Source organism: Pseudorca crassidens, chromosome 14 (genome assembly GCF_039906515.1).
Source record: "Pseudorca crassidens isolate mPseCra1 chromosome 14, mPseCra1.hap1, whole genome shotgun sequence".
In the NCBI taxonomy this organism is placed as follows: domain Eukaryota; kingdom Metazoa; phylum Chordata; class Mammalia; order Artiodactyla; family Delphinidae; genus Pseudorca; species Pseudorca crassidens.
The window spans coordinates 8264349-8286432 of NC_090309.1; the positions used below are offsets into that span (position 1 = coordinate 8264349).

General features: G+C 42.8%; 1 protein-coding gene across 7 annotated transcripts in view; it reads left to right on the forward strand.

Moving 5' to 3' along the window:
• CRACDL (CRACD like) overlaps nucleotides 1-22084 on the forward strand; it is a 121946-nt gene that overhangs the window by 69427 nt on the left and 30435 nt on the right. For 6 of the 7 annotated variants that reach the window (XR_010934338.1, XR_010934339.1, XM_067704211.1 and 3 more), the window contains 4 exons: nucleotides 7026-7105; nucleotides 13532-13700; nucleotides 20596-20731; nucleotides 21082-21246. Coding sequence is in view for 5 of the 7 variants with exons in the window: in XM_067704211.1 (XP_067560312.1) it covers nucleotides 7026-7105; nucleotides 13532-13700; nucleotides 20596-20731; nucleotides 21082-21246 (550 nt within the window). In the remaining 2 variants the exon portion in view is untranslated. Of the gene's footprint in view, nucleotides 1-7025; nucleotides 7106-13531; nucleotides 13701-20595; nucleotides 20732-21081; nucleotides 21251-22084 lie in introns of all 7 variants that reach the window. The other variant, XM_067704213.1, reaches the window with a different exon arrangement.

The following is a 22084-nucleotide window of genomic DNA, read 5'->3' on the forward strand; positions in this document are numbered from 1 at the left end:
TATTATTTTTAGCTCCAGATTTTTTTTTTGCTTCCTTTTAAGGTTTTCTATCTTTTTATTGATATTTCTATTTGTTCATACATTATTTGCTTCATTTTCTCTGCATCTTTAGTTCTCTGAGCATCTTTAAGAGAGTTGTTTTAAAGTCTTTGTCTAGTAGATTTGCCACCAGATCTTTTTCAGATTCAAAACTGGACATTTGAATCTAATAATGTGGTAACCGTGGAAATCGGATTCTCCCCCTTCCTCTGGGTTTGCAGGGCTTTATGTTTGTGCCAAGGATCAGCCTAAACTGTAATCTTACGGTCTTCTCAGATCTTTTCTAAGCCTGTGCCTTTCCCTGGGCATATACAGTAACTTTCTCATTTGTCCTCAAACATACAGTTTGCTTTTGAATGCCCCAGTACTTAATGTCTGGCTCCCAAAAGGGGAAGAGAGAAAACTGAAGTGGGGGAGGAGACATGAAGCACCAGCCCAGGCCTTTAAAGCTCCTGGAAGTTAGTGCAGCTAGAAGGGGAGGGGCTTGCAACAGTAAGGGGAGGTGCGGCAATAGTGGCCGCCCACCTCTTCGTCTGCAACTCTGTCGTCATAAGCATTAATCACAGCACAGATCCCCAGTATTTGGAGAGCAGGGTCCTTTTTGCCCACCATGGTTCCTTCAAGCTGTGTGCAAGCTGCTCCAGGAACAGATTCGTGGCTGCCTGTCAGGGGGGTAGGGAGTGGGGGTGAGTAGACGCTGTTGAGCTAAGAGCTGAAATTGACTGAAATTAACTGCAATTTCCATACCAACCTTCCAGGGGAAGTTGCAAGCCTTAAATGGACTCCAAAATAGTTACCTTAAACAGATTCTGCCAGTGTGGTTGTTTTCTAAGTGGGAGGCAGATTCCTGGTGCCTCCTACTCCACTGTTTCCCTAGAATCTTCCACGGACATATGTGTTTATTTCTCTAGGGTAAACACGTAGGAATGGAATTGTCAGACTGTATGGTATCTTTATGTTTTGTGGGGTTTTTTTTTAGGAACTGTTTTCCAAAGTGGCTATAACATTTTGCGTTCCCATCAGCAATGAATTAGCGTTCCAATTGCTCCATGTCCTTGGAAACACTTGTGACTGTCTATCTCTCTGATTAGAGCCATTCTAGTGAGTGTGAAGTAGTATCTCACTTTGGTTTGGCTTTGCAGTTTCCTGATGATTAATTATGTTGAACATCTTCTCATATGCTTATTGGCCATTTGTTTGCCTTTCTTGTACAAGTATCTGTTTAAATCCTTCATCTATTTTAAAATGGATGTCTTTTATTGTTGAGTTATAAGAATTATTTATATATTCTGGGTACAAATCCCTATATTGCAGATATATGATTTGCAAATATTTTTCCCAGTCTGTGAGCTGCCTTTACACTTTCTTGATAGATTAGATTTGAAACAAGAAGTTTATACATTTGATAAAGTCCAGCTTATCTGTCTTCCCTTTTGGTGTTGCATATGAGTAATCATTGCCTAACCCAAGATCACAAATTTATTCTAATGTTTTCTTCAAAGAGTTTTCTAGGTTTAGCGCTTACATTTAAGTCTATGATTCACAGTGAGGTAATTTTTATGTATAGCGTGAGGTAGGAGTACAAATTATGTTTTGGATGTGAATGTCCAGTTGTTCCAGCATTTGTTGAAAAGACTGATTCTTCCCACATTGAATTGTCTTGGCACCCATGTTGAAAATCTTTTGGCCATGAATATATTTTATTTCTGGACCCTGAATTCTGTTAATCTGTATGTATATCTCTGTGCCAGTACCATGCATTTTTTTTTTTTTTTTGCGGTACGTGGGCCTCTCCCTGTTGTGGCCTCTCCTGTTGCGGAGCACAGTCTCCGGACGCGCAGGCTCAGCGGCCATGGCTCACGGGCCCAGCCGCTCCGCGGCATGCGGGATCTTCCCGGACCGGGGCACAAACCCGCATCCCCTGCATCGGCAGGCGGACTCTCAGCCACTGCGCCACCAGGGAAGCCCTACCACGCATTCTTGATTGCTGTGGACTTGTAGTCAGTTTTGAAACTGCGAAATGCGAGTCCTCCATCTTTGTTTTTCTCTTTCAAGATTGTTTTGGGCCCTTCGTATTTCCATACGAAATTTCAGATCAACTTGTCAATTTCTGCAAAAAGCCATCTGGGATTTTGATAAGGGAATGCATTGAATCTGTGTATCAGTTTGGGGAGTATTGCTGTGTTAAACATATTCAGTTTCTGATCTGTGAACACAGGATAGCTTTCCACTTATTTATGTCTTCTTTAATTTCTTTCAACAATGTTTTGTAGTTTTCAGAGTACAAGTATTCTGCCTCCTTGGTTAAATTTATTCCTGAGTAGTTTATTTTTGTATGCTATTGTAAATGGAATTGTTTTCTTAACTTCATTTTTGGATTGTTTACTGCTGGTAAGAGAGCAATGGATGTGACAGGCATAGAAGCTCACAGCCTTGGAAGTGAGGGGAGTGGTCGGCAGACACCTAACAAACAAGTTTCTGTTGACAGCTGTGGTGAGCATTGTGAAGACAGGTACAGGGGCTGAGACAGAATACCACAGAGATGCAAACAGGGCCTGGAGGGTGGTGTGGAATGAGTGGGTCTGTAGGGCTGGACACTAAGGTTTTTGTATACAATTATGGGCTCAGAGGTATGTAATCAGGATACAGATCTTTTGCTTTGCATTGTGTAAATAAGTGTAATGGATGGGTACCTTTAAAATACCATATTAAAATCTGTTCTCATTCTTCACGTGAATAAACTTCTGTAGAATTTTTCAGTATAAGCTGCAACTAATGATGGAATTCTGCTGGAAGCTGGGGAGAAGCCTCTGGTGAATTAGGGTTCAGAGAGAGGCAGTGGGGCAGCCCTCACAAGGATCCTTCTTTGGATCCAGAACGCCCCTGAATCCTGTTAGGCGCCCAGATGCACACTGATGAGTGCTGTGCAGAGGGGTCTGGAGGCTCAGCACCGTTTTGAGTTAACTAGAACCCCTGAAGAGGCCCCCTCAGGTCCAGGTTTAAAGAACCAGTTTTCCTGTACTTGGACTTGAGCTGTCAGAGCAACGGGGTGGGATGGTGGAGGGCAGAAGCTGGTTGAGGGGACATTGGGGCCACTTGACTTGAACTTTGAGTTACAGCGAGAAGCAGAAGGGGTGCTGGGAGATACTGGTTATTTGCCACATTGCCTTCCTAATTATGGGTCTCCTTCTGGCTTTTTCTTCAATTTTGCTCGGGTTGGGGAACATGTATTCAGCAGGGCAAGTTATTGGGCTCAACAGAGAAGACGTTCCCTTGTAACAGCTGCGGCGTGTTTGCACCTGGAGCATTCGAGTGCAGGGGACGGTCCTCCATCCGCACAGCCCGCAGTCCCAGGTGGAGGGCGTTCCTCCGGGGCCTGGAATATATTTCTGTCAGTTCCTTGGCAACAGTTTCATTCATGGTCCGTCGGGCTGCGGAGCCTTGCGAAGGTCAGGGGTCATCTAGGAGCCCAGGTGTCTTCATCTTTGATACTGGTGGCTCCAAAGCGAGCCGTTTGCCCAAGGAGACTGTGCCTACGTGAGACAGCATGGCCAGTCCCTAGGGCCTGCCGGTGATGTGTGTTCTTGTCTGCAATCGTGCAGAGGCGTGAGCCCATGGTGAGAAACGAGATGCAGAAAGCGACAGCTCTTCTCAGCGGGTGCTTGTATGTGCTGTGTTCTCAGTCCCATTTCGTTAAAGTGTTACTGCCCCCATTTTGTAAACCAGGAAACAGAGGCTCCGCCCTAGTACATGATGGGATGCGGCTTCAGCTCCAGCACTGCCTCCCTTCCAAGTCTTTCCCGTTTCCTCCGCATCATACTGCACTCCTATGAGTAAGAAGCTGTTTGGAACCTCAAGCGTGAGCAGGCTTTCAAACCTCCCACGTGGGGCGAGGCTGACTTGTCGTCCCTTGGTCTGGGGGTGGCTTTTGCCTCTGAGCGCGAGTTCATCAGCAGCCTCGGCCTCTCGTGCTGCTTTCTGCTCCTGGGCCCCCGCCGAGCACGTACCTTCCAGCAAGGTGAGGACCGGGCCATCCTCTGGTGTCTCCCGCTCACCCTCCCACCTGCTCCTGAGCCCTCTGCCCTGTGCACAGCGCTTTATCACAGCCACATGGTTCAATCCAGGGAGAAGCGTTTCTGAGCTCCTGGGTCTACTCCACACTCAGCGGGATGGGCGCCCTCCTGTACACCCACCTCCGAGGCTGTGCACACGCTCACATACACTTGCATGTTCTCAGCACTTCCCGGCAAGGAACATTTTGTAAACTGTGCAGAAGTGGACATTTTGAGGGTAACCTCATGGTTTCTTAGGAGTGTTAGCTGATGAATCATGGCAGCCTCAACCCACCCCCACCCCCTGCTGACTAAGATGCCCTGTCAGACCCCATGGATGGTCTCCTGGGGCTCCTTCAGCCTCTGAGCCTGGCCTGATTGCTGGACAGGGGCTGCTTGGCAGGCAGAGCCATTTCCGTGGGAGATTGGTGTCCTCTGGATTTCCCAGCTTCCCTTAAGCCCCTCTGGGGACAGCTCCGCATGCTCCACTGCACTGGGTCAGCACGTGCAAGAGGCAGGGACCAAGTTGGTCTCATCCATCGCTGTATCCCCAGGCCTCCTAAGTGCCTGCCCACCCTGCATATGCGGTCAGTATGGGTATATAGGTTGGTGTCTCTGCCTCACTACTTTGGGCCAGTTAATAAACTTACCTGATACATAATACATGTTCTCATTTCCAAAATGGGAATACTTAGAGTTCTTGGAGATGAAATGAGACAATCAGATGATATGCTGCATGCTTGATAAGTAATTGCAGCTGTTAACTCCAAATTCAAGCGATAGAAACCTCAAGCACTTGTACTTTCTAGCTCAGCGGCAACCATAGAAGATGGTATCCAGGGTGGTAGTTGGTGACTCTTAACCAAATCTGACCACTTTTACTCTCCTTGCTCCTTGCATTGCTCCTTCTCTACTGCCTCTTCCCTCAAATCCTCTGGTAGCCGCCCCATCCCCTGTAGTAACATCAAGCGGCAGGATACTGTGGGATCAGGGATTCTGATAAAGATTGCATTAAATCTGTGGATTGCTTTGGGTAGTATGGACGTCATAACAACAAGAAGTCTTTCAATCTATGAACGCGGGATGTCTTTCCATTTATTGGCATTATTTTCAATCTTTCATCAACATTTTCTAGTTTGCAGGATATAAGTCTTTTGTCTCTTTGGTTAAATTTATTCCTTAGTGCTTTATTCTTTTTGATGCTATTGTAAATGGAATTATTTTCTTAATTTCCTTTTGGGATTGTTCACTGTTTATAGAAACAACAGGTGAGTGTGTGTTCATTTTGTGTTCTGCAACTTTGCTGAATTCATTTGTTCCAACAGTTCTGTGTGTGTGCAGTGTGGCAGGGATCTTTAGGATTTTCTACATGTGAGATCATGTCACATGTGAACAGAGATCATTTTACTTCCTCCTTTTCAACTTAGATGCCCTTTATTTATTTTCCTTGCCTATGTGCTCTGGCTAGAACTTCAGTGCTGTGTTGAATAGATGTGGTGAGAGTGTCTTGTTCCTGATCTTAGAGGAAAAACTTTAGGTTTTTCAGTGTTGAGTATGATGTTAGCTGTGGACTTTTTATATATGGCTTTTATTATGCTGAGGTAGTTTTTCTCTATTTCTAGGTTTTTGAGCGCTTTTTTTTTTTATCACAAAAGGGTGTTGAATTTTGTCAGATGGTTTTTCTGCGTCAGTTGAGATGATTTGTGTGTGTGGTGTTTTTCTCCTTCATTCTGTTGATCCAACATTTTTGTAAAGCCAAATTATATCAAAATCAAGAAGCAAGGCTAATGAAGCTTTGTTCCCCTTTTAAGGAATTGGCTGGTCAGGGATGGGGCAGTTTGACATTAATATTTGACATTAATATTAAAGGAGACCTAAATATTAGACCCAGCTCTAGCAAAGACCTGCATCTTCTTTCCTCTGTTAATTTTTTTAAAAATTTTTCCCATCATTTCCCATATGTACTGTGTGCAAGTGGTAAATGTTAATTGGTTAATTAAATATTTTAGCTCCCTTTTAAAGTACGAGAATTCATAGTAATTGCCAATAAGGAATAGCCTTCCAAGTAAATGAGGAGTTAGTCTGTGTGGGATAGAATGTGCTGTTTAAAAGTCAGTTGTGGAAAGCAGGGACGCAGCTCAACACTCTGTAGCAGGAATACTGACCAGCAATCATTTATTTGATTTCCATGAAGAGTCAGAAATTTTTAATCTGGGGAGAAGGCAAGTCCCTATGGATGAAATGATACTGGTATGTGGAATGATTCGCTTTGAAATAACCTAGTTAGCGGGGAGTGGAGAAGGGGTAAAAATGAACAAGAGTCCCCATGTTTTAAATTCATTATACATTCTCTGTACTTTTATATCTGTTTGAAATTTTTCATAAAAAGTTCAAAAAAGAAACAATATAAATAAGTGATGGCACAGCATAACATCAAAACATTATGTAGCCATTACAATAACATCAAGAATTTTACTGATGTGGGATAAGAAAATCAGGAACTCAGTCTTACTAATAATATAGTGCATGTGTGCTTGTGCACATAAATATTTGCATAAAAGATATTGGAAGGAAATACATTAAAACGTTCCATAGTTAGTCATTCTTGGTTGGTGGGATAATGGGTGATTTTCATTCTACCTTCCAAACTTTCTACAGTGAACAAGAGAAAAACCTAATTTCTGAAATTTTTTTTTCAAAGAAAGGAATGAAATCTGCGTTGTGTAAATCGGTGAAGCATTTTCCATTAAATGGCTCTGGTCAGTGATTAGATAAATGCTGATGTGGTTACTAATCTTGGACATGTTTTTGGCCTCTACTGACCTGGAATCTGTCTTTGCCAGGGACATGGGCAAGAGGCAGTCACCACCATTTCAGTCACTGATAACTTCTGTTAGACTTGCTCCTCTAACATGACTTTCTATCTGATTTTAGTGAGCTGGACATGATTTCCACGAGGGTGATGGACATTAAGCTTCGGGAGGCCGCGGAAGGCCTTGGGGAGGACAGCACAGGTAAGGCCCTTACTTCCCCTGTGCTGGGTGGAGCCCTTGTTGCGTTGTAGGGCTGAGAGAGGGGCTGCTAGAGCCAGGGCTTTAGGTTCTCTACGTGGAGTGTGGGTTCAGTTCACAGTGTGTTCAGACACATGTGGCTGGAGAGCACGTCCAGACGGTTGGCGGCCACCCGGGGGCAGTGCTCCTTGGCTTCTCTGTCAGACACGGCAGCGGGGGTGGGGGTGGATTACTCATTTTCCTCCTTCCTGGAGGTGAACATGTCCCAAAGTTTGGTTGACTCGAAAGCAAAGGAAGTGAGATGCAATGGAATCATTTACCATCCAGGAACATCCAAAAGTTTCAAAGTGGGACGTCGGGCAGAGTATTGGATGGTCTAATCATCCAGAAGAAATAATGATATCAAGAGAGAGCCTTTGAGTCCTCTTTTATGGCTTTTACCCTCCTTCAGGAGACCTTTATTGCACTTTCTACTGAGCTAAATTCCAAGCGCATCAATCATCATCTCATAACGCATTCCAAGAGTTACCCAGTTATGCGATTGGTTTACTGTTATCCATAGATTGCTCTGTATGTCTGTATAGAGTTGTAAAACTGACATTAGAAAACGTTAATCTCCCCACATGTGCCTTTTCCCGTATCAGCCATTTTTACTCACCTTATTTTGGTGACAGAGTTCTCCGTCTCTCTCCCTTGTTTTAAGTCAAAGTGCTAATAGTGATTGTCTTTGAGGTAGTTCAGGGGAACAGCTTCCAATAATATTAAATCCTAGCGCTTATCTCTTAGCTTCAGATACTAATTTCATTACAGACTTTATTTCATATATTACATAATATATTATTATATATTATTATTCCATATTAGGACTACTTTTCCTCTGTCACATTTCAGTAGATACGCTGGTAATTGTCTTTCAACAAATGGTGCTAAAGCAATTGGACATTCATATGTAAAAAAATGAACTTTGAGAGTTCAAAGTTTATTTGAACTCAAATGAGTATAGAAAAATTAATTTAAAATATATCATAGTCATAAATGTAATACTATAAATGCTTTAAAAGAAAATATAGGAGAAAATATTTATGACCAAGGATTAGATAAGAGTTCATAGATATGACAACTCAGTCCCTAAAAGAAAAAGTCGATAAATTGGACTTTATCAAAATTTAAAACTTTCGCTCTGTAAGAGACACTGTTAAGAAAATGAGAAGTCAAATCACAGACTGGGAGAAAATATTTGTAAATCACATTTGACAAGAACACTCAAAATTCGACAGTAAGAAAACTAACAACCCAATTAAAAATAGTCAAAAGGTTTTTAAAGATGCTTTACTTAAGAAGATACACAGATGGCAAAAAAGCACATGAAAAAGTGCTCAACACCGATAGTCATTAGTTAATGCAAATTAAAACTACACCGAGATACCGCTATACACCTATTAGAATGGCAGAACAAAAACAGAAACAAATGCTGGTGAGGATGCAGAGCAACTGGAACTCGCATATATGGCTGATGAAAATGCAAATGGTACAGCCACTTTGGAAAGTATTTTAGCAGTTTCTTATAAAATTAAATACACACTTAGTCTATGAGCCACCAATCCCACTCCTAGGTATTTACCTAAGAGAAGTGAAACCTTATGTTTACACAAAAACCTATAACAATTTTCATTTTGTTTACCACTTTGTTTCTATCTATACAATGGAACAGTACTCAGCAATAATAAGGAACAAGCTATTGATTGAGGTAACAACATGGATGAATCTCTAATGCATGGTGGTAAGTGAAAAAAAGCCAGAATCAAGAGGATACATACTGTCTGAATCACTCTATATGACATTCTGGAAAAGGCAAAACTATAAGAACAGAGACGATATCAGTGCTCTCCAGGGGTTAAAGGTAGGGGAAGGGTTTGACTACAAAAGACAGCACAATGATGATGTATCTTGATTTTGGTGGTGGTTATTCAACTCTGTATACACCAAAAAGAGTCAATTTTACTGATGTAATTTTTAAAACAACTTTTAAATGAGGTACCAGATTTGAAAAACAATCAAGTGGATTTTTTAGAAATAAGTAAAACTATTACAATTAAAAATTAAGTGGATGAGTTTAATAGCAGATTATATCAGCTCGAGAGAGAGCACAAGAAAGTATACAGAATGTATCACAGAGTGGTAAAAAGAAGGAAGATACAGAAAGAGAACAGGAAGCATAGAGATAAGTGAAAGGGTGTAACATGCATTTGAGCACAGTCTCAGGAGAGGAGAGAATAGCTGAGAATTTTCTGGAATTGACTTAAAAAAAAAACAACACAAAAGGCGCTCCAGTCCACAGATTTAAGAAACTGAATGAATCCCAAAAAGGATCAATAAAAGGAAATCCACATCGAATGAAAATGTAGAAAACCAAAGACAAAAATGAAAAAATCTTAAAATTAGTCTGAGGAAAAAAGATTACCTTCGAAGGAACAAAAAACTGACTTCCTGACCACACGACAGAAGCCACAACACAGTGAAATAATGTCTTAATATTACTGAAAGCATAACTTAGAAAAAATAACTGCCAACCTAGAATGTTAAACCTACGGATACGATATTTTAGGAATGAAGGAGAAATAAGGGCATTTTCAGGTAAACAAAAACTGAGTTTGTCACCAGGAGACCCTCAGATTCTAAAGGAATCTCCCTTCGGGTGGAAGGAAAATCATCCTGATGGAGGATTTGGACACAGGAAGGAATGATAAGCAAAGAAAATGAGAAACAAGCAAACACATCTAAATGAACATGGAATAATATCTTTTGGGTTTTTAAAGATCAGAATGAAAACAATAGGGCATAAACATAGGATTAAAGTATTCTAACTTTCTTGTTTTGTCCCTTAATAGAATGTGGGGTATAATTTCTAGGGTAACCCGTGAAAGAACAGAGGTAAAAGGCAAAGTTTACAAACTAGAAGTGGGAAGATAATGGAATAATTTTTTAAAGTCAGTTAGTCCGGAAGACAGCAAGAAAGGAGATTAAGAAAAACTACAGAAAAAAAAAAACAAAAAACCACAGAGATGGTAGACTTGTTTTTATTAACATATCAGTAATTAGAATAAGGGTCAGTAGCTAGTTACGTTAATTGTTCCAGTTAGAAGTGTAAAGCTCAAATTGGCTTTCTAAAACTCTATATCTCTTAAATATAAGGATTCAGAAAAGTTGAGGGTAAAAGGGATAGAAAAAAAGGAACCTTGCAACACTGGGCCAGGGGAAGCTGGCATAGCTGTATCAATAGCAATCAAAATAAAATTTAAGGCAAAAAGCATTCCTAAAAATAAAGAGGGTCATTTCACAGTAGGTTCACTTCCCCAGGAAGATATTAATTTTACCTTTCTTTGGCATTTATCAACATGATGTCAAAATTTATGGAGTAGAAATTGACAGCTAAATAACGATAAATCTACAATCAGAGTGGGTTATTTTTAATACACCTAATTGATAGGACAGATGTATTAAAAATTAAAGACAAAGTACTTGGACAACACAATTAAAAAGAAAAAGGCCTGTCCTAATCGATGTGTATAGAACATTGAAGAAAATACATTAATTCAAGTGCTCTAGGAACATTTACAAATATATGGTAAGCCATAAAGCAAGTCTCAACAAATTTGAACGGATTCAAATCATGCAGGGTATGTTCTCTGGCCACAGCGCAATTAAGCTAGAACTCAATAACAAAGATAATAAAATCCCCAAGTGCTTGGATATTGACATACTTTTCTAAATAACCTATAGGTCCAAAAAGGTATTATAATGAAAATTTGAAAATATTTTCAAGCAAATAGTAAGGAAACTATATATCAAAACATGTAGATGCAGGGACTTCCCTGGGGGTCCAGTGGTTAAGACTCCACACTCCCAATGCAGGGGGCCTGGGTTCGATCCCTGGTCAAGGAACTAGATCCCCCATGCGTGCCGCAACTTAGAATTCCGATAGCCGCAACTAAAAAAAAAAAAAAAAAAAAGATCCCGCATGCCACAACTAGGAGCCCAGTGTGCTGCAAGGAAGATCCAGTGTGCCACAACTAAGTCCTGGTACAGCCAAATAAATAAAGAAACAAATATTTTTAAAAAGAAGAAAAAACATGTAGATGCAGCTAAAACAGATTTAGAAGGAAATGCATTGCCTTAAATGTGTGTATTATAAAAACAGAAAGCCTAAAAATTGATTAGCCAAGTATTCATCTCAAGAAGTTTAAAAAGATAGCAAAGTAAACCTGAAGAAAGTAGGAGGAAGGAAGGAAAAACTAGACCAGAAATTAGTCCAATAAAAAAATAAACATTCAGTAGAGAGAATGAACAAAGCCAAACTTTATTTAAGGCAAAGGAAATTGACAAACCTCTTGTGTAATTGATCCAGGAAAAAAGGAGGGACAGATAATAGCAGGGCTGAGAAAAGGGGGCTTTATTATAGATAGTACAGACGCTAAGATAATAAGAGGATATTAACAACTATATGCCAGTGCATTTGAAAATGTGGGAAATAAAGACAAATTTCTAGAAAAATGAAACAATAAAACAAATTCAAGAAATAGAAAACCCAAATAGTTCCTATAACCATTAAAGAAATTGAATGAAAAAGGCTAGCAGCCTAACAGATATAACACAAACGGGCCTCCAGTGGATGGCCAACTAATTATGGCAAATCAAACAAGTGTTCAGCGGCTGTACTCTGGGTGTTGGTAGCCACTTGCTTTAATCCCGAAGGAGCCTCTTTGACTGTAAAGGATCGTGAGGCTGCGTGTTTGTGCAGACCTTCAGGGGTGCATATCTATTTGTCAACTAGGCAAAGGCCAGATGGTGTCCTGGCAGATGCAAAAAACTCTGAAGAGGCTTTCCAAATAATAAGCTCTCTTTGAGACCAATCAGTTAACAACATAAACGTTTTGAGATTATAAAGGTAAGGAAACTCCCACTGTAAGTTAAGAAAACTTGGCTGTAGAACTCATTTCCTTTTGGGCAGGAATCTGCTCCACCTAAGGTCATATAGGTACTCCAACTGTAGAGTAATCCTAAGAAATTCTCCACATTAAGGCAAGATCATGTAAACTTCCCAAGGGGGGCATGAACATAAACCAAATATAAAGATCCTGGTGTTTTAAAAAGGAATTCAGGGACTTCCCTGGTGGCGCAGTGGCTGAGAATCTGCCTACCAATGCAGGGGATACAGATTCGAGCCCTGGTCCAGGAAGATCCCACATGCCGTGGAGCAACTAAGCCCGTGCGCCACAACTACTGAGCCCGCATGCCACAACTACTGAAGCCCGCATGCCTAGAGCCCGGCTTGGCAACAAGAGAAGCCACTGCAATGAGAAGCCCGCGCACCGCAACGAAGAGTAGCCCCTGCTTGCCGCAACTAGAGAAAGCCTGGGCACAGCAATGAAGACCCAACACAGCCAAAAATAAATAAATAAATAAAAGTAAATTTATAAAAAAAGAAATTCAGCTTACAGAATGATTTACTTATCAAACAAATCAATTGTTAGCAAATTTTCAGGATATATTAGACAGCAGCCTGGTAACCTGTGATGTTCCATCCTTCTGTTGTTAGTTCTCATATTCAGAAGGAAAGGAATGGACTTTGCTGAGCTGCCGAAATCATGGGCACTTGAGGATTTTTTAAAAATTTATTTTATTGAAGTATAGTTGATTTACAATGTTGTGTTAGTTTCTGCGGTACAGCAAAGTGATTCAGTTATATATACATATATATATATATATGTATTAGCACTTGAGGATTACCTTGGAAAATAATTTGGGTTATCATTTACGGGCTTTACCTCATCAGGAATTTTTGCTTTTGACTATTTTTATTTTAGGGATTAAAATCTGATTTTATACAGTGGAATATTACTTAGCAATTTAGAAAAAGAGGAAGAAGGCAAAATGCACGCATCACCATGCAAAGTGTCAAAAGCGGTATATGGAGGGAAAGAAGCCACACACAAGAGTATATGCTGTATGATTCTACTCGTACAGGATGTGCCGTATGAATTCAAGAATGGGCAAAACAAATGTATGGTAATAGAAATAAAAAGCATGGTTGCATCAAAAAAATTAACTCTTCAGGAATAAATTGAACCAAGGAGGTGAAAGATATGTTAAAAAAGTGTTGATTTCAAGTAAGAGGGAAGTTGCTTGTGCCTTGTTTCTGTGATCATGCTCCAAAGCTTTCTTGGCTGTTTTATTCAATGTCCAAAATAGACAGAAATCAAGATGCTTTCAGGTGTGCAAAAATGGTATGCTGTGTGCTTCACAACCTTCTGTGTGGTAAAAGGACTTTTCAGGAGCGAATAATTGATGCACGGACAGAAATCTTACTTTCCTTCCCGTGCACATCTCATACGTGTCTGGTAAATACTCACATGCATTCTTTTTGCATAGGAAAGAAAAAGTCCAAATTCAAAACGTTTAAGAAGTTCTTTGGGAAGAAGAAGAGAAAGGAATCTCCTTCTTCCACAGGAAGTAGCACCTGGAAACAAAGCCAGGCAAAGAATGAGGTCATTGCCATCGAGTCAGGGCCAGTGGGCTACGACTCAGAGGATGAGCTGGAGTAAGTTGCCTTTTCCATCCTTCAGGCTTGTGTGTTTGAAGGGGTAGGAGGGGGTCACAGGAGGACCCCAATACTTGGGCTAGTTGTCATGGTAACTTGGTGGGTTTCTGAGCTTACTTTCCTCCTAGGTAATTCCACTGGAGGTTCTTCCATAGATATGGTGTTTTCTGTCTTTTCGTACATAGGGATGGAGAAAGTTGGAGCGGGGGGTAGGGGAACATTATCAGGTACCCGCTATGTGCCAGGTGTGTATATATTAAAAGTCTAGGGCTTCCCTGGTGTCGCAGTGGTTGAGAGTACGCCTGCCGATGCAGGGGACACGGGTTCGTGCCCCGGTCCGGGAAAATCCCACATGCCGCGGAGCAGCTGGGTCCATGAGCCATGGCCGCTGAGCCTGCGCGTCCGCAACCGGAGAGGCCGCAACAGTGAGAGGCCTGCGTACAGCAAAAAATAAATAAATAAATAAAAAAGTCTACATAACTATGAAAGAGAAGGTAAGAAATACCATTTTATAAATGAACAAACCAAGCTTTAGAGAAATTTCGGAAAATTTGCCCAATGTCCTACAGCTGAAAGTAGCAAGATTAGGAAGTAATCCCTCATTTAATTTGACTTAAAACTCTTTTGAGGACCTGGATACTATACCAGAAAAATACATCTCTCTAAGCCTGAGTCCTCAGTAACCCAATAAGAAAATTTTCCACTGGAGAGAGAGAGAGGAGTAGGGGGAAGGCTTCTTGCTGTTCAGTCTTAGAAAAATCATCCAAAAATATTGTTAGGAAGAACAGAAACCCATATTTCAATAGGTATGAAATATGGGGAAGTCTAGGGAAGAAATCTGTATTTTTGTAACTTGTACTTCATCAGAATATAGTTATAATACATATGCTTTGGTTATTCCAGCAGTTATTTCTGTGAGTAAAAGGGAAAAAACAAAAACAAAACCAAAACCAGATCTGTTGCCATGCCAGGTTTTGTTTCTTAACAACATGGGCTCCTTAATTTGAGGATAAGGCATAATGACCCTGGGATTGGGAGACAGACCGTGCTGCTGAGATGGGGTCCTGTCCCCTCCTTCCTCACCAGTCTCCTTGCCTGTTTCTAAAGGTGTAGAAATTACACTGACCGCTTGGTGGCGCCAAACGACTAAAGAGGAGAGATTTGAACTTTGTCTTTCAGGTTGTTTTTTTTTCTGGTGCTGGCTGGGAATAGGAGGCACCCACATGGGACCTTGTGAAGAGTGGAGAGGACGGGCTATACACGCATTTTTAAGGCAGCTCCAAACTCTTGGGGAGCAAGACATTATCGTATAGAACTAATCGCTCACTGTTACATGTCTTCACTGGGCCAGCCCCAGGGACATTATAACACTCGCCTCTACCCACCCAGTCTCTCGACCAGAACACTCAGCGGCCCCTCCAGCCAAGGAATAAGAACACAGCAGGGGGGTGAGCTGGGCTGAAATGACCTGTCCACTGGTCCGTCATCTGTCACCAGAGCCCATGGAGAGTGGGGACAGTGCCCCTTTCATCTTTATATTCTCAGCACCTGGCAGGGGCGGGTCTTCAGTTACTGGTGAAAGTTTGCTAGAGTGATGCTAGGAGCGGAAGCTTGGGGTGGAGTTGTGATGACACCCGGGAAGTACAAATAATGTCCTTAGAGAACAGCGCAGAGGTGAGACAAGAGCTTTCTCTCTTTTTTTCCCAGCTTTATTGAGAGAGATCATTGACATATAATGTTATGGGAGTTTTAAGGTGTACAACGTGTTGATTTAATACGCTTACATGCTGCCACATGATTACCACCATAACATTAGCTAATACCTGCATCATGTCACCTAATTACCGTTTTTTTTTTTGTGGTGAGAACATTTAAGATCTACTCTCGTAGCAGTTTTCAAGTATATAATACAGTATGATTAACTGTAATCACTGTGCTGTAGATCCCCAGAACTTACTCATCTTATAGCTGGAAGTTTTTACCCTTTGACCAACATGTCCCCATTTCCCCCACCCCCCAGCCCCTGGTAACCACCTTTCTACTCTGTTTCTATGAGTTCGGCTTTTTTAGATTCCACATGGAAGTGAGGCCATAGAGTATTTTTTGTTCTCTGTCTGATCTCACTCAGCATGATTCCCTCAAGGTCTATCCATGTTGTTGAAAATGGCAGGATGTCCTCCTTTCTCATGACTAAATAATGTGCTGTTGCATATATGTCCCACGTCTTCTTTATCCATCACCCATTGATGGACACTTCTGTTGTTTCCATGTTTTGGCTATTGTGAATCATGCTGCGATGAACATGGGACTGCAGATACCTCTTCAACATCCTGTTTTCATTTCCTTCAGATAAATACCCAGAAGCAAGATTGCTGGATCATATGGTAGTTCTATTTTTAATTTTTTTGAGGAACCTCCATACTGTTCTCCATAGCGACTGCCCCAACTTACATTCCCACCAACAGTGCAAAAGGGTTCCCTTTTCTCCACATCCTCGATACCACTTATCTCCTGTCATTTTTGTAAAAGCCCTTCTAACAGATCTGAAGCTTTGTCTCCTGTTTTTGATTTGCATTTCTTGATGATTAGTGGTGTTGAGCTCCTTTTCATGTACCTGTTGGCCGTCTGTTGTCTTCTTTGGAGAAATGTCTATTTAGATCTTCTCATTTATTAATTGGATTGGGTTTTTGCTATTGAGTTGTATGAGTCCTTTAAATATTTTGGATATTAACCCCTTACCAGATATAGATTTGCAAATATTTTCTCCCATTCTGTAAATTGCCTTATCATTTTGTTGATGGTTCCCTTTGCTGCGCAGAAGCTTTTTTTTTTTATTATTGAAGTATAGTTGATTTACAGTATTGTGCCACAGAAGCTTTTTAATTTGATGTAGTCCCACTTGTTTATTTATTTATTTACTTTTTGCGGTACGCGGGCCTCCCACTGTTGCGGCCTCTCCCATTGTGGAGCACAGGCTCCGGATGCACAGGCCCAGCGGCCACGGCTCACGGGCCCAGCCGCTCCGCGGCATGTGGGACCCTCCCGGACCGGGGCACGAACCCGCGTCCCCAGCATCGGCAGGCGGACTCTCAACCACTGCGCCACCAGGGAAGCCCCCACTTGTTTATATTTGCTTTTGTTGCCATTGCTTTTGGTGTCAAATCCAAAAAGTCATTGCCAAGAGCAATGTCAAAGAGCTTACTCCCTATGTTTTCTTCTAGGAGTTTTACGGTTTCAGGTCTTATGTTCAAGTCTTTAATCCATTTTGATTTTTGTGTATGGTATGATAGTGGTCCAGTTTCATTCTTTTGCATGGGGCTGTCCAAGTTTTCCCAACACTATTTATTGAAGAGACTGTCCTTTCCCCATGATATATTCTTGGTTCCTGTGTCATAGAGTAATTGACTGTATAAGAGACAAAAATGTAAAGGTACTCTTTAGCCTCTTTGAAGAGTCCGTGAGCCTTCTAGACTCTGTAGCAACTTGTCATCCATCACCATGGGCAGAAATGTCCACTTACCAAGGTACATTAAGGCTGACACACCACATGAAACCCTGTGGGTTTCAAAAGTTGATGCCCGTTTACTGTGTCAGTGGGGTTATGCTTCTTGAGTCTCTTGATCTATAACAATTTTCCTTCACCCTTCCTGCTTTGTTTCATGTCACTGATCAAATGGAGAATATCCCACAATCGGGATTTGCTTGCTTTTGGTATGATTGGACTCATGTCTGTATTCTCTGCATTTCTTGTAGAATGGTAGCTGGATCTCGATATTTAATTAGATTTAGATTCAAGACGGTCCTGGATACTTCCTGTCACATCTCATCCCAAGGCACATGCTTTCTGTTTGTCCCACTTCTGGTGATGCTGAGACTGAGCGGTGGGTTCAGGGGGTCTCTCTCAGTGTGATCCATCCACGAACCTTCACCTGATGGTTTTTACACCTGCTGCTGATCATTACTAGATCCATTATTTCATTGTAAAATGGTGGTTTTTCTAATTTGATCGTTCATTCTGCATATGTGCTAGCTAGCATTCGTCTATGCAGAAGGCCTTTCCTTCATCCACTCCTTGGTTGCTCTGAAATACAAGTTGTACAGGAAAAGCAGGGTGATGCTTGGTTCTCTTTTTATCCATCTACCTTCAGAGTAATGACCTGGTACCCTAGCAAACTTCCAAAACTGAGTGATGAGTTTTCTTTTTTTCTTTTCTTTTTTTTCTTGACTATCATTGTGAATGCATGGATTTTTATATATTTGATGTGCCCTAACCCATGACAGTCTCTGTTCATTTTTATGCTCGCACTGTCCCATCCTATTCTACCGAGAGTCACTTCAGAGTAGCTCCTGGTTCTTTTGACATGACCCCATTTGTCTCTGGAAGGTTCTTCGCTTTCTTGCATGATGAGAAATCCCAAGTTAGTTTGTACATTTCCTGCCGTAGACCTGTAATCAGCCATTTCCTTTTAGTGTGAAATGGTTTTTAGCGACCACAGTCTGCCTGCCAGGGCTGATGGTTGTTAGTTGGCTGTCATTGCTTCTAGACCTTTCCAGTAGATGTAGCTAGGAAATATGTTTTTTTAAGAGAAAAATAAATCATTAATTCACTGGTATTTCCAGTTCAAATTTATTTAGACAGACTTGTTGCTTCTTTGATTCTTTGTTTGAATTTACTTTTCTCTTTTACTGGAAATCTTGGTTCCTAATGATACTAACAAAATTATTTATTTTCTTCATCATTTAATGTACTTATAATAATTTCATTTCCCCCTTTCCCACCCGGAGGTTACATACTATAAAGATTGTTCTGCACTGTTTTTTTTTTAACCAATATTGCTACTAAGACTACCAAGTACAATTTGCTGTCTTTGTGCTTTTTGTTCTTAGAATTTATCCTATTACAGATGTAGAGTCAAAAGTCACTTGGATGTCAAGTGAAAGTCACTTGAAATCATTCTTTTCTCTGTGTTTATGCTGACAACCTGATATAAAATTAGACTTGTTTCCTTCTGTTTGTTTTCTAGTTTTAGAGGCTGATTTCCCTTTTTGTTTGATTTTGTCTTTTAACGATGCAAAATGTTTTCATAGTTTCAAAGACAACATTGTAAGTATAAGTAGAAACCTTGATACCCTGAGTCTCGTCTTGTTCTATCCTTCCCCTTAAAGGAGACTTTTTTTTTTTTTTCGCCGTATGCGGACCTCTCACTGCTGTGGCCTCTCCCGCTGCGGAGCACAGGCTCCAGAAGCGCAGGCTCAGCGGCCATGGCTCACAGGCCTAGCCGCTCCGCGGCATGTGGGATCTTCCCGGACTGGGGCACGAACCCGCGTCCCCTGCATCTGCAGGCGGACTCTCAACCACTGCGCCACCAGGGAAGCCCTAAAGGAGGCTATTTTTATTCATTGGTTCCTTATCTTTCTATTTTTATTTTTTAAAAATATACGCAAACACACGTATGTTTGTATGTGTTCATACCCCCTTTCCCACACAGAGCTAACACAGCACTGTCTGCACTCCGTTTTTATTTTTCACTTATTAGAGTCTGGTGCTACCTGCACACAGGGTTGCCCCTCACCCCTTTGGTCAGCTGCAGAGCCTCTAGTATATCACGTCCCATAGTTTATTCAGGTACCTGCTGAGGGACATGTGGGCTCTTTCCAGTCTTTTGCATCTATAAATAATGCTGTAGTCAATGGCCTTGAGCATATAGCATTTTGTGTCTTTGCAGCGGCCTTTTCACACTGTCTTGAATTCTAGTTACACCCAGAGTGGAGGTGTTTGGGCAGTGATTATGGTTTCCAGAGGGTGTGGCCATGGGCTGCCCGCTGTGGGAGGGCAGCCCAGGTGTGCATATGATCTTTGTGACAACAGCTGCCATTAGCAGGAGGCCCTCCTGGTTCTTTCACTCGGCCTCACTCTCTCCCAGAAATGTGAGGACATTTGTGAGCTGTGGGTTCCCCACTTGCAAACTTACTCTAGCGGCTGGAAGGAAGCTAGAAAACATCACTAACCAACATGGGGCGGGGTCACACCCAGGAGTCCCTAATGCCTCACAAAGGACAGGATGCCCAGGGCTGGGGTGGGGGAAGGGCTGTTGGTGCAGAAGGTGGCAGCGTCTTCGGACAGGCTTTCCTTCCTTCATCATCGTGTCTCAGTCACCTCCTTCCACCTATTGTTCAGGCCGCCAGCGCCGCTAGGAAAATCTGACGATAACTCCCACATCCTCTTAGCACGTTTTGTGAATGTCCTGTGGGTTCAGTTCCAAATTGGAGCCTTGAGCTCGGGGCTGGGGAAGGGGCTGGGATGGTGATGCCAGAAGGGGCCGCCATCTCCGCCCCAGGACCTTGGCACATGGGCTGGGTTGCACAGATCACATCAGGTAATGAGATGAGGATGTGGCTTTGCACATCGCCATTCTTTTCAAACCCAGCCATGGACGTGTGTGTTTTGGACCACGTTGTAAGGATGCCTCCGTCTGGCAAGCCCTCAGCCTGCTGTGCAAACACGGTCTCCAGCCCACTGAGGGGCTGCATGTTTGCCCACAAGGAAAGACCTCACCCTCCCTGGGCATCCAGGACAGTCTGCACAGCCTGCCAGCCAACCCAGGCCTCCTGCCAGCCCTTCCTCTCTGCAGGCCTGCTGTCCTAGACCTCACACCTCGTCAGACCTTGGTTTTTCGCTTAACGAAAAGAATTCACATAACCTTCAGATCTGTTAGAAAAATCCCTGTCTCTACAAAGCTCCTAATAATTGACCGTGGTATTTGACAGGATGAACCAAAGTCGTAAGCAGTTAAAAAAAATAAATGCAGCTGAAGGCTTGTTGTAGCATGTGCCCTTAGCCCCATCCCAAGCCCCCCGGGACCAGCCGAGGGTCACAGTGCTTCTTTCGTCCTAGGGAGTCAAGGGGCACGCTGGGCAGCCGGGCCCTCTCACACGACAGTATTTTCATTCCTGAGTCGGGACAGGACCCTCCTCGGCCGGTGCGGGTCTTTTCCCAAGAAAATGTGTGTGACCGGATTAAAGCTTTGCAGGTAAACTTTTCCCCGTGGCGACACTGGGTACGTATGTCAGGTAGGCATTGGGAAGTCTTAAGATGATTTCTGCTGGGTTTACTTGATCTATTTTAAAGCCCAATTGCATGCACGTCGCAGCTCTCCCAAGACTCACCCAGTTAGTTACAATTGGACCATACCTCATTCTCAGTTATAACCACTCATTTTCAAGATGACAGCGGCAGAGCTGGTGGCAGACTCGCAGTTCAGTTCCCTGCCCCAGGCAAGGGTGCTGAAAATATCTCTTGAATGAATGAATTGCAGTGGGAGCATTTGTTGAGAAAAGTTGCTGACGAAAACAACAGCAAATGTTCTTTATTCCGATCTAGTTAAAAATACAGTGTAATGTGAAAATGGGGCTGCCACCTCCTCCGGGGGGCCTTCCGGCCAGGCGGGGAGATGATGCTGGCATGAGCTCTGAGGACGACGGTCTGCCCAGGAGCCCCCCAGAGATGTCCTTGCTGCACGACATCGGCCCCGGCACCACCATAAAGGCAAGTGTAGCCTGCACCACCTCGACTCCATCCGCGCCTGCCACATAGGGCTGTCGGGGACTCCGGTGGCCCCTGTGTGTGTTCCCCTTAGACTCCCGTGCTGGGTCGTGCTCCGTGCAGCCAGGAGGGATTCTAGCCAGGTCACTGGAACCCACTGTCAGGCCTTGGACTGCATTTGTTTTCATTCTTTGAGCAGAAATTCAGGTCTCTTTAGGAGATATGGTTTGGGGAACATTTTCCATGGTGGATAGAGGGCTGATACAATCAACCCTATACCTCGTTTTTCCTGTCTGAGCAGATGACCAGACCAGGCATCTCATCTAAAAGAAGGAAAACGGCTTTGAATCTGTTTTCTGTCATCATGACATTTGGCTGGAGGGAGAAGGGAGTGGTAACACATATGACTTAGTCTAGGCTCCTGCATGTGAGTTTGGGACTCTGAGAACTTGTTAGCTTAGGGGTAGAAATGTGAGGCGTGGCGCTGGCAGACAGGGCAGCAGGGAAAGTTTGACAAGCAGGAGAGGTGTCTCTGACCTCAGCAGGGCGGGGAACTGATCCCAGAAGTCCCCCACCCCCTTTGGAATCCAGGAGGAAGAATTGAACTTTTTTGTGTGTATACCAGCGGTCCCCAACCTTTGTGGCACCGGGGACTGGTTTCATGGAAGACAGTTTTTCCACGGACCGGGGCCGAGGAGGGGGATGTGGCGGGGTAGGGGAAGCGGGGGATAGTTCCAGCGGTAGTGTGCGCGATGGGGAACAGCAAATGGGGCTTCACTTGGCCACCCGCTGCCACTCGCCTCCTGCTGTGTGGCCCGGTTCCTAACTGGCCTTGGACCGG